We start from the raw sequence: 12,298 nt of genomic DNA, 5'->3' as shown, positions 1-12,298 counted from the left end.
CATGCCTGAGGCATCAAAAGTCCCAGATGCAATCCCCAACACCATAGCCAAAGTTGAGAAGTACTCTGATAAAAATAAACAAACAAAACAAAACTACACTTAGCAAAAATTAAAACATCAATTTAGGAAATCTAGCATCTACTAGTTGAACCACTTCTCCAGATTTTTTGTTTTGTTTTGTTTTTTGTCTTTATTGCTATCAGGGTATTTTTATTTAATTAATTAATTTATTTTGCCTCCAAGGTTATTGCTGGGACCCAGTGCCTGCACCACTAATCCACTGCTCCTGGAGACTATTTTTCCCCTTTTGAAGGCTTTGTTGTGACTGTTATTGTTGTCACTGCTGTCATTGTTGTTGGATAGGACAGAGAGAAACTGAGAGAGGAAGGGAAGATAAAGAGAGGAAGAGAAAGACACTTGTAGATCTGCTTCACCATTTGTGAAGAGACCCCCCTGCAGGTGGGGAGCCGGGGGCTCCAACCCGGATCTTTAAGCCGGTCCTTTGTGCTTTGCGCCATGTGCGCTTAACCCACTGTGCTACCACCCGACCCTCTTATTTAAAGAGATGTACAAAAAGAATAGAGCACTGCTCATCTCTAGTTTATGTTGGTGTCGGGGACTGAACCTGGAAACTCGGAGCCCCAGGCATTAAAGTCCTTTACATAACTATTGTGCTGTCTACTCAACTCTCACCTTTCTCTTTCATTCAATAGAACAGAGAGAAATTGAGAGGAGAAGGAAAGATATAGTGAGGGAGAGAGATATTTGTAGCACTACTTCACCATGCTTGTAGCTTCCCATGTTCAAGCAGGGGCTTGAACATGGGTTGCTGGGCATGGTAGCATTTGTGTTCCACCAGGTGTATCATTGCCTAGCTCCAATTCCTTTTTGCTCTTTTTTTATTGCCTTCAAGGTTACTGCTGGGGCTTAGTGCCTGCACAACTAATCTACCGCTCGTCCCGGTAGCATGCATACATACATGCTACAAATATATATATTTGATAGGAAAGAGAGAAATTAAGAGGGGAAAGGGAGATAGAGACAGAGAGAGGATAAGAGATACCTGCAGCTCTGCTTCACCACTCATGAAGCTTCTTTCCTGCAGGTGGGGACCAGGTGCTAGAAGCTGGGTCCTTGGATATGGTAATGTGTGCATTCTACCAGGTGTGCCACTGTCTGGTCACACCCCCACTCTACCCCACTAGGGAAAGATAGACAAATCCCTGTGCTTAATAATATGCATGCTTAACCAGGTGCACTACCACCCGGCCCCTTAATGGGCCAATTCAACCTTACTTTTTTTGAAATTTGTTCACATTCCTGTTTTACTTCACATTTTATTTTCTCTTCCTGTGTTTCTTCAACTTCAGTATCATCAATTTCATCATCGGTTCTGTAGCAAAAATATCAAATAACACAAGGTTTTCCCAACCTGTAAAGAATACATGCCACATCATTTGAAATTCACTGCTTTGGCTTATTTTCAACTTGTCCTCAAATAAATACCAAGTTCAAACTGTCCCAACTATTCCAGAGAAATAGATATAAAATGATGATGAACTATAAATGTCAATATATATTCATGAATAAACTATAAAGCTGAACATTTAGATTACATCACTTTACTGTTCAAGTATTTATAATTAAATGAATTATCCATTCTTTCATTCATTCATCATTCACCAAATAATGAATAGACACCATATGTAACACTGGCTCTGGACTTTACAACAGCAAAAAAAGAAAGGCCTTATGCCTGTCTTCTGAAAACTTTCCTATACAAGAAAAAAAAAGTTATCTGAATATGGTATGGCAACTACAATGCGTATATGAGGCCGAAGGTTTCCTGGGTGTAAAAGATTCTTCTTAAAAAAAAAAAAAAGATTTATTTATTTATTTATTCCCTTTTGCTGCCTTTGTTTTATTGTTGTAGTTATTATTGTTATTGATGTCATCATTGTTGGATAGGACAGAGAGAAATGGAGAGATGGGGGCAGAGGGGGAGAGAAAGGTAGACACCTGCAGACCTGCTTTACCACCTGTGAAGTGACTCCCCTGCAAGTGGGGAGCTGGGGGCTCGAACCCGGATCCTTACGCCCATCCTTGCACTTAACCCACCTGCGCTTAACCCGCTGCACTACAGCCCGACTCCCGGTGTAAAAGATTCTTATGAGCAGCCTGCGAGGTGCTCACTGGATAAAGCACTGGATTTGCTAGCATGAGATCCTGGGCTCAAGCCCTAGTACAGAATGTGCTACAGCGATGTCCTGGTTCTCTCTCTCTCCCTCCCCCCCCCCTTTAATTTATATATTAAAATAAATGCAGGGTTTTTTTTTCCCCTTTTGTTGTCCTTGTTGTTTTATTGTCGTAGTTGTTGTTGTTATTGATGTTGTCGTTGTTGGATAGGACAGAGAGAAATGGAGAGAGGAGGGGAAGACAGAGATGAGGAGAGAAAGATAAAGACACCTGCAGACCTGCTTCACCGCCTGTGAAGCGACTCCCCTGCAGGTAGGGAGCTAGGGGCTTGAACCAGGATCCTTCAGCCGGTCCTTGTGCTCTGCATAACCTGCGCTTAACCCGCTGCGCTACCACCCCATAAATGCAGTTTTCAAGGAGTTAGCAAACAAAGAGGAAATAAGGGAGAGGAGTATTACAAGTAGAATGCAAAGTATTTTCTAAGATAAGAGAGCCAATTTTATTCAGGTAGGCAGATGAAAAAGAAAAACTGTTTCCAGACTTGACAAGAATTAAGGAATTAGCATTCATAGATGTCATCTAAGATAATTACTTGAGAATATTCCAGCAAAACCAAGAAAAAAAAAAAGACTCCCAAGTAATAGGAAGATAGGAAATAAAGAAACCAGTGGTGGAAGGTGTCTTTGAGCTCTCAGAGTAGACACTATGAGCAAAAGTCCATCCACACTTTTAGTGGAAAAAAACTCAGGGTCAAGAAGTTGTCACTAAAATTAAATGATGGCAAGCATGTTTAAGGGATACTACAAAAAGTTGACTCCTTTATGAATCTTGTGGCAGATCAACAAATACAGATGGTAACTAGTGGACAAAACAACAATAACGGAAGGGTGGTGATCACAAATCGTATCATCATGTTAGAAGCACTAGAACAAATATGCACAATGACTGTGCTCAACAGAGAACTCAGATGCTTCCACAGGTCCTCTCCTCCACTGCATCTTTTTAGTGTAAGAACTGGTTCATATACATTTTCTTATTGAACTCTGTTAAGTAAGCTTTTGTAAGAGTCAAAAAATAATGAAGAAACCAGTGAACAAAAATCAATAAAATTTACAGGTAAATCAAAGTAATGGTTGATTCAATAGATACAATGGGATGTGTGTTAGCAAGTGATGACTACTGGAAGAAAGGCTTTGAATTAAGATATAAAGTCCATGCCTGAGCAAGCACTAGACAATGAATGCATTCAAAAGGACAACAAATGGAAAGCACTGCTAGCACAAAAAGGTGAATAGCAACTTTGTGGTACTTTCAAAGTTACAGGAGTATAGACTTCAAAGCTTCATCCAATGCTGACAGTTGACCCTTTCTGTCCCTACTGAGAGCTTTCAAGTTACATTTGTCAGAGGAGGTACAAGTGTGACACCTCTAGAGAAGTCATCATTCTAAGAGCCAATAAACCAAATACTCTGAACCTTCATTGTTTCAGTTTTCATTAATGAATCATCTTACAGCAAAGGAAACAACCTCTCCTTTGTCAAAGCAATGACGACAATCGTAGTAACAGGAGTAGCTAATACATAATGCTTACTCTATTCTAGTTACTGTCACATACACAGTACATTTATCTCAACAACCATAAGACATCGATAGTAATGTAAAAAAAATGGGAGTCGGGTGGTAGCACAGCAGGTTAAGCGCACGTGGCGCAAAGCACAAGGACGGACATAAGGATCCTGGTTTGAGCCCCTGGCTCCCCATCTGCAGAGGAGTCGCTTCACAGGCAATGAAGCAGGTCTGCAGGTGTCTATCTTTCTCTCCCTCTCTCTGTCTTCCCCTCCTCTCTCCATTTCTCTCTGTCCTATCCAACAACAACAGCAATAAAAACAATAATAACTACAAGGATTAAACAACCAGGGCAACAAAAGGGGGAAAAATAGCCTCCAGGAGCAGTGGATTCATGGTGCAGGCACCAAATCCCAGCAATAACCCTACAGGCAAAAAAAAAAAAAAAGTAAACCTGTTTTACAGACGAGGAAAATGAATTACACAGAGAGGTATGTAACCTGTCACAGATCTAGCAAAAGATGAAGCTGAGACTTGAGTCAAAGTCAACTTTCCACTCAACATATCCACCTGAACATCTACTAGGCATAGTCTTTTTTTTTTAATTTGTTCATTGGGATCATCTGGTGGCACACCTGGTTGAGTGCACATGCTGCAACACACAAGGACCTTGGTTCAAGCCCCTGGCCCCCACCTGCAAGGGGAAGCTTCACAAGTAATGAAGCAGTGCTATAGGTGTCTCTCCACTCCCCTATTGATTTCTGTCCCTACCCAAATAAATAAAATTTTAAAAACTGTTTAAAAATAAGATGTAATAACATGAGAAGAGAAAGGCCTAAGGAGACTTTCATGGCTGAGGCTCTTGAGTTTCCAGGTTCAATCCCCAGTACAAGTCAGAGCTGAGCAGTGTTCTGGTTAAAGAAAAATATATACATAGGTGGGGGGGGGGGGGGAGAAAACCAGAGCATCATTCTGGCACAGCTCTTGCCAGGGATCAAATTCAGGACTTCTTGCTTTCAAATCCAGCACTCCAGCCACTGTGCCACTTCCCAGGCCACAAAACATAGTCCTAATATATCCCAGACTGAACTCTTGATCTAACCCCTACCTTTTTTTTAAATATTTATTTATTCTCTTTTGTTGCCCTTGTATTTTTTTATTGTTGTAGTAATTATTGTTGTTGTTATTGATGTTGTCGTTGTTGGATAGGACAGAGAGAAATGGAGAGAGGAGGGGAAGACAGAGAGGGGGAGAGAAAGATAGACACCTGCAGACCTGCTTCACCACTTGTGAAGCCACTCCCCTTCATGTGGGAAGCCGGGGACTGGAACTGGGATCCTTAAGCTGGTCCTTGGGCTTTGCGCCACGTGCGCTTAACCCACTGCTCTACCGCCCGACTCCCCCAATCTATCCCCCTTTTAAAAATTTTTTTGGTAATCTTTATTTATTTATTTGATAGAGACAGCCAGAAATCGAGGGGGAAGAGGGTGCTAGAGAGGGAAAGAGGCAGAGAGACACCTGCAGCACTGCTTCACTTGTGAAGCTTTCCCCTTGCAGGTGGGGACCAGAGGCTTGAACCTGGGTAACACATGCACTCAACCAGGTGCGCCACAACCTGGCCTTACCCCATCTTAAACAGCAATTCTACTTTTCTAGTAACACTGACCAAAAAACTTTAGTCAACTTCCACACCTCTCTTGGTGTACACCCTCAGTTCAGTGTGTAAGGAAGTAGTATGTCTTCAGCAAGCATCCATATGACTAATGTTATGAGCCAAGCTACTCTTGACCCCATACACACAAGCAGAATGATCCTGCTAAAAATATCACTCTGGTGAAAACGCTCCAAAAGTCTCTCTTTAAAACAAACCAACCAACCTGTATTCTTTCTTTTTGTATAGAAACAGAGAAATTACAACAATAATAACTACAACAACAATAAAACAATAAAGGCAACAACAGGGAAAATAATAAAACAAAGTTTAATAAAAAATATTAAAAAAAAAAACGGAGTCGAGCAGTAGCGCAATTAAGTGCATGTGGGTTAAATGCACGTGGCGCAAAGCACAAGGAACGGAGTAAGAATCCGGGTTCAAGTCCCAGGTCCCCACCTGCAGGGAAGTCCCTCCACAGGCGGTGAAGCAGGTCTGCAGGTGTCTGTCTTTCTCTCCCCCTCTGTCTTCCCCTCCTCTCTCCATTTCTCTCTGTCCTATCCAACAATGATGACACCAATAACAACAATAATAACTACAACAAAACAACAAGGGCAACAAAAGGGGAAATAAAAAAAAGCTTTTAAAAAAAAAAAAAACGGGCGGTAGCACAGCGGGTTAAGCGCAGGTAGCACGAAGCACAAGGACCAGCATAAGGATCCCAGTTCGAGCTCCCCGGCTCCCCACCTGCAGGGGAGTCACTTCACAGGCGGTGAAGCAGGTCTGCAGGTGTCTATCTTTCTCTCCCCCTCTCTGTCTTCCCCTCACTCTCTCCATTTCTCTCTGTCCTATCCAACAATGACGACATCAGTAACAATAACTACAATTTTTTTTTAAAAAGGGCAATAAAAGGGAAAATAAATAAATAAAATTTTAAAAAAAGAAACAAATTGAGAGAGGAGGGAGGGATGGAAACAAATTGTGAGGGGGAGGGAGGGATGGGGGACGACACAACTGCAGCACAACTTACTGCTCATGAAGCTTCCCCACTGCAGGTGAAGGCCAAGGGCTTGAACTTAAGTACTTATGCCCCACAACATGTGAGCGCTACTGGGTGCACCACCATCTGGGCCCTCTGAGTCTCTTATCTCATTTCAATTTAAAGTCAAAACTATGGCAATTACTGATATAAAAAAACCCTACAGGGGGGCTGGGTGATGGCACATAGGGTTAATCACACATAGTGCAAAGTGCAAGGACTGGTATAGGACCCCGGTTCAAGACCCCGGCTCCCCACCTGCAGGGGTGTCGCTTTGCAAGTGGTGAAGCAGGACTACAGGTGTCTATCTTTCTCTCCCCTGCCTCTCTCAATTTTTGTCTTAGCCAACAACAGCAGCAACAATGAAAAAAAGATGGCTGTCAGGAGCGGTGGACTCATAGTGCAGGCACCAAGTCCCAAAAATAACCTTGGAGGCAAATAAATAAATAAATAAATAAATTCCTACATGACCTGCCTCTACCATCCCTATCCCAATACCTATAAAGTCCTACTTCTCTTTGAATCCTACTTTTAACTCCATTCTTGTAGTCATTCAGACCACTTTCCTCCCACAATCCAACCACACCAAGCTCACTCTACACTCTAATTCAGGATCCCACCACCACCACCACCACCAAATAGAGGTAGAGGCAGTCCAGTCTCTGAAGGTCTGAAGGGAGGCTGGGTCTTCTTGCCCTGCCACTTGAGGAAGACTGGTCCTGAAATGAGTGCTGCCTAGAATTTTCCCAGCTGTGCCCATGGACTGCAAGCTCAGACCAGCAGGGACTCAAAGGTTACACAGGACCCTGTGCTAAATATAAATATATATGGGCCTTGGGTCAGGTGGATGAGATGAACAGTTAATTTTATTCATAGATTTTTCCAAGAATGGGAGCTACTCTCTGCCCTAATCCAACTTTCTAGCCCTTTTCTCTATTGTGATACCAACTTCTCAGACAATTTTTTTTTAATTTTTTATATTTATTTATTCACTTTTGTGGCCCTTGTTGTTTTATTGTTGTAGTTATTATTGTTGTTGTTATTGATGTCGCTGTTGGATAGGACAGAGAGAAATCGAGAGAGGAGGGGAAGACAGAGAGGCGGACAGAAAGACACCTGCAGACCTGCTTCACCGCTTGTGAAGTGACTCCCCTGCAGGTGGGGAGCCCAGGGCTCAAACCGGGATCCTTAGGCCGGTCCTTGCTTTTCGCACCACGTGCGCTTAACCCACTGCACTACCGTCTGACTCCCAACAATATTTTCTTGTCCAACTCTATGTTAGCTATCAAACTCAAGTAAAAACTATGATAGTCCTGGGTCCCTAGGAACATGCCTAAAATGGACCTTCTAGCTTCCTTCCACCCTAATATCTCTATTATCATCTGCTCTGTTCCTACTTACGGTTCCTGTTCATTAATCATTTTGTTCTGCTTTATATCTGGCTGTCTTTCAGCTACCAAATTGCAGATGCTATCATGATTCCATTCTGACTTCCCAGGGCAGACGATCTCACCAATGTTTTGTGAAACCCTACCTCTCCAGAGCTCTACCCAACTCGGGAAAGATAAGAGACAAGCTGGGGATAGACTGACCTGCCAATGCCCATATCCAGCAGAGAAGCAATTACAGAAGCCAGAACTACTGCACCCCAAGAAAAATTTTGATCCATACTCCCAGTGGTGGAGAAATTAGAGGGGGAAGATGGTCAGGGGGCTCTGAACTCCAACCTCATCAGGTACTGGAGAGACAAGAGGAAAAAGGGAGAGACATCTGGATGTAATAATGGGTATATGTGTGACTTAAAAGGAAAAGGTGGGATCATAGGAAAAGGGGGGGCAAATATGTAAAATATACAAAGATAGTTGTAGAAATAATAGTTAACCCATATCTATAACCTCAAGAGAACTATTGTAGCTTACAATGGAGGGACTGGGGATTTAGAACTCTAGTGGTGGGAATGGTATGGAGTTGTACTCCTGGTGTCTTGTAATTTTGTAAATCAAAATTAAATCACTAATAAAATTTAAAATGAATAAATAGGGGCTGGGTGGTGGCACACCTGGTTGAGTGCACATGTTACAATGTGCAAGGACCCAGGTTCAAGGCTCCTGGTCCCCACCTGTGGGGGGAAGTTTCATAAGTGAAGCAGGTCTGCAGGTGTCTCTCGGTCTCTCTCCCTCTCTATAACCTCCTTGCCTCTCAATTTCTGGTTGTTACAATCCAATGAATAAAGATAATTAAAAAAAATTTTTTTAAATAATAAATAAAGGAAAAGACAGAGAGGGAGTGTGGAAGAAACCACACTACTGAAGCTTCCTTCATTGTGATGGGGTCTTGCTTCAAAACTGGGTCATGCACATGGCAAAGCAGCACATTATCCAAGTTAATTATTTTACTGACCAAGGAAGGACCTTTTTTTATATGACACAATCTTCCTATGAGATAACAACTTCTGGGCTGGGGAGACAGCATAATGGTTATGCTAAGAGACTCCCATGCCTGAGGCTCCAAGGTCCCAGGTTCAATCCCCAGCACCACTATAATCCAGAGCTGAGCAGTGCTCTGGTCTCTCTTTCCTCTCTATATCTCTCATTAAAAGAAATAAATAAAACATTAAAAATAAAAAAGAGATATCAACTTCTCCGACTTCCTTTGGGTTCCTACTGATTATCTTGAGAACAGGTTCCTACTGATATCAACGTTACTAATATGGTTTTCCTTAACTGCTTTCTTTAAAATATCTACATCATTGGGGGCCAGGTGGTAGCACAGCAGATTAAGCACACATGGCACAAAGGGCAAGGACCTGCGCAGGAATCCTGGTTCGAGTCCCTGGCTCCCCACTAGGAGGGGGGTAGCTTCACAAGTTGTAAAGCAGGTCTGCAGGTGTATCTTTCTCTCCCCGTCTTCCTTTCCTCTCTAGATTTCTCCTCTGTCCTATCCAACAACAATGACATCAACAACAACAACTATAACTATAACAACAACAAAACAACAACGGCAACAAAAGGGAAAAAATGGCCTCAGGAGCAGTGGATCTGTAGTGCAGTCACCAAGCCCCAGCAATAAACCTGGAGGCAACAAATAAATAAATAAATAAATAAATAGTCTCTCTTACTCCCCCCCCACCTTGTTTTAATGTCCTCTATGGAATTTTTTTTTAAGATTTTATTTATTTATTAATGAGAAAGGAGACAAAGAACCAGATTATCACTCTGGTGCATGTACTGCCAGGGATCAAACTCAGGACCTCATGCTTGATAGGCCAATGCTTTATCTACTGCACCACCTCCTAGACCACCCTCTATAAAATTTATCATTATCTAAAAGATTGTGTGTAGCTGTCCTCATATAAATCTCATAGGCACAAGGATTTTTTTTTATTTATTGCTATAGGTCTCAGATTCAATCCCAGTCAACACTATAAACTAGAGATTATCTGTGCTATGGTAATAAATATCATTATTTGTTTATTGCATAGAGAACCGAGATCGAAGGGAAAATAAGACAGGGCTTGAACCTGGGTCCTAGTGCATTGTTGACAAGTGTGCTCTACCAGGTGCGCCACTGCCTGGCCCCTAGTAAATAAATATTAAAAAGGATTAAATAACACATTTCATGTCAAGCATGTAGTAAAAGCTCTTGATAACGTAAATTAAAGTTAACCTCTTAATTTACTTGAGGCAAAGATCACTCAAACAGAGTTGAGTGATCAAAGGGTAAAATAACTTAGAATAGGTTATATCCTAGGTAAGGGAATAAAGGACTAAAAGATGTGTGTCTGGTTTCAGTTTAAAGGAATTGGAACATCGGGCAGGGTTAGACAGCATAATGGTTATACAAAATGACTCTCATGCCTGAGGCTCCAAAATCCCAGGTTCAATCCCCCAAACCACCATAAGCCAGAGCTAAGCAGTGCTCTGGTAAACAAAAACAAAAACAAAAAAAAAAAGAGAGAGAGAAAGAAAGGAGGGAAGGGAAAGAGAGAAAGAAATTGGAGCATCAAACTTTCAAGCCTGAGGCTGCCAGTTTCTGTGCCTAGCCCCTCCTCTTCCCCCACAAACCCTGTCTACTGAAGTGGGGCACTGTCTTCTTTCCTACTACCTGTCTCATATGCAAAGAATAAAGTGAATCTTTAAAGAAACTGGGGGAAAGACCTAGTTTTAGAAAGAAATGTTAGGCTTTGGCACTTCAAACTCACAGAGAAAAAAAAAACATAAATGAATATCTGAGCATAAAAACTACACATCTCCAAGAATTAGCCCCCCTTGGCCCAAAATCTCAACTAATTTTTTTTCAACCTACAGTAAATGTAGCCGGGGGCTAGGTGGTGACACACCTGGTTGAACACACATGTTACAATGCATAAGACCCTGGGTTTGAGCTCCTGGTCCCCACCTGCCAAGGGGAAAGCTTTGCGAGTGGCAAAGCAGGGCTGCAGGTGTCTCTCTGCCTTTCTTCCTCTGTATTTCCACCTTCCCTCTCGATTTCTGACGGTCTCTATCCAATAAATAAAGGTAATAATAAAAAATTCAAATAAATGTAACCGAATGCTGTTTCCTGCTTAACTTTTATTACATGTGCTCTTTGGTGTGGTTGAGGGGGGAAGTCTTACGGTGCCAGTGGTGGAATAAAAGTAGACTGTTGTTTACAGTGCTTAGATTTTGTCCTTTTTTTAAACACTTTTTTTCCTCTATTGGGGGATTAATGTTTTACAGACGCCAGTAAGTACAAATAGTTCGTACATGCACGACATTTCTCAGTTTTCCACATAACAATACAACCCCCACTATACAAAGCACAGCTCAGCTCTGGCTTAGGCTGGTGCTTGGGACCGAACTAAGAACCTCGAAGCCTCAGACACGAGGTTTTGTCTTTCCTTGTAAGTGCCTCGACTGTCAATTAAAGATCAAGATGATCTCTGCCCTCCAGGGGCTGAGGGTCTAGAAGCGCAAGTGCCAGGGGCACTAGGGGCTCCAGACCCCACACCGAGGAGCCCAGAGGGGAGCAGCCCCGCCTCCGCGTGCCCCGCCGCAATCCTCGGGTGCAGCCCCGCCCCCCGCCGCAGTCCTCGGGTGCAGCCCCGCCCCCCGTCGCAGTCCTCGGGTGCAGCCCCGCCCCCCGCCGCAGTCCTCGGGTGCAGCCCCGCCCCCCGTCGCAGTCCTCGGGTGCAGCCCCGCCCCCCGTCGTAGTCCTCGGGTGCAGCCCCCCCTCCCCGGGCCTTCCTCAGCTCACCCCGTCCCCGCCCCCGCACGCCCCGGCAGCCTCCCGGGTGAGGAGTTTGCGTTCAAAATACGAGAAGCCAGGGGCTCACCTTTCTCCAGAGTCCACAGCCAGCTCTCTGCCAAGAGCGGGGTTTGGGGGCTTGGAGAAGAGATTCTCGAAATCCATCATCGCTCCAAAGCGGCCGTCAGTAACTAGCGTGGCGGAGCCGCGTGACTCACGGCGCATGTGCCTCCCCGCCTCTTTCTGCGCGGGCCGCCCTGCCCCGCCCCCGCTCGAGCCCCGCCCCCCGCCCCGCCTTCTCTCTCCACGCACCGGTGGCCTTGCTTGCTTGCCTGCCTGGCTTGTACTGGAAACACACTCTGTCCCACGCACAGTTTGGCCGGTGATTACAAGTGTTTAGTGAATTTTAGAACTTTTTCCTTATAGGGACCAGGCCGTAGCGCACATATTACAATGCTCAAAGACCCAGGTTCAAGCCCCTGGTCCCCACCTGCATGGAGGAAGCTTCACGAGTGGTGAAGCAGGGCTGCAGGTGTTTCCCTAGCTCCCCCTCCGCTCTCAGTTTCAATCTCTATCCAGTAAAGATGGAGATAGATAGTATAATATAATAGTTATGCAAA

The 12,298-nt window shown here is 43.7% G+C and overlaps 1 protein-coding gene and 1 pseudogene across 1 annotated transcript in view; one reads left to right on the top strand and one right to left on the bottom strand.

The window, feature by feature from the left end:
- ZC3H8 (zinc finger CCCH-type containing 8) overlaps positions 1 to 11,902 on the bottom strand; it is a 28,732-nt gene extending 16,830 nt beyond the window's left edge. The window contains exons 1-2 of the mRNA XM_060187336.1: positions 11,767 to 11,902; positions 1,297 to 1,393 (exon numbers count right to left, since the gene is read on the bottom strand). Coding sequence (XP_060043319.1) covers positions 1,297 to 1,393; positions 11,767 to 11,846 — 177 coding nt within the window. The 5' untranslated portion in view covers positions 11,847 to 11,902. The remainder of the gene's footprint in view (positions 1 to 1,296; positions 1,394 to 11,766) is intronic.
- On the top strand, positions 1,830 to 3,236 carry LOC132537489 (small nuclear ribonucleoprotein G-like; annotated as a pseudogene).
- Positions 11,903 to 12,298: the final 396 nt, after the last annotated feature.

This window comes from Erinaceus europaeus, chromosome 3 (genome assembly GCF_950295315.1).
Source record: "Erinaceus europaeus chromosome 3, mEriEur2.1, whole genome shotgun sequence".
Classification (NCBI taxonomy): domain Eukaryota; kingdom Metazoa; phylum Chordata; class Mammalia; order Eulipotyphla; family Erinaceidae; genus Erinaceus; species Erinaceus europaeus.
Note: the sequence above shows the minus strand (reverse complement) of the source record. Positions and strands in the feature narration are given on the sequence as shown.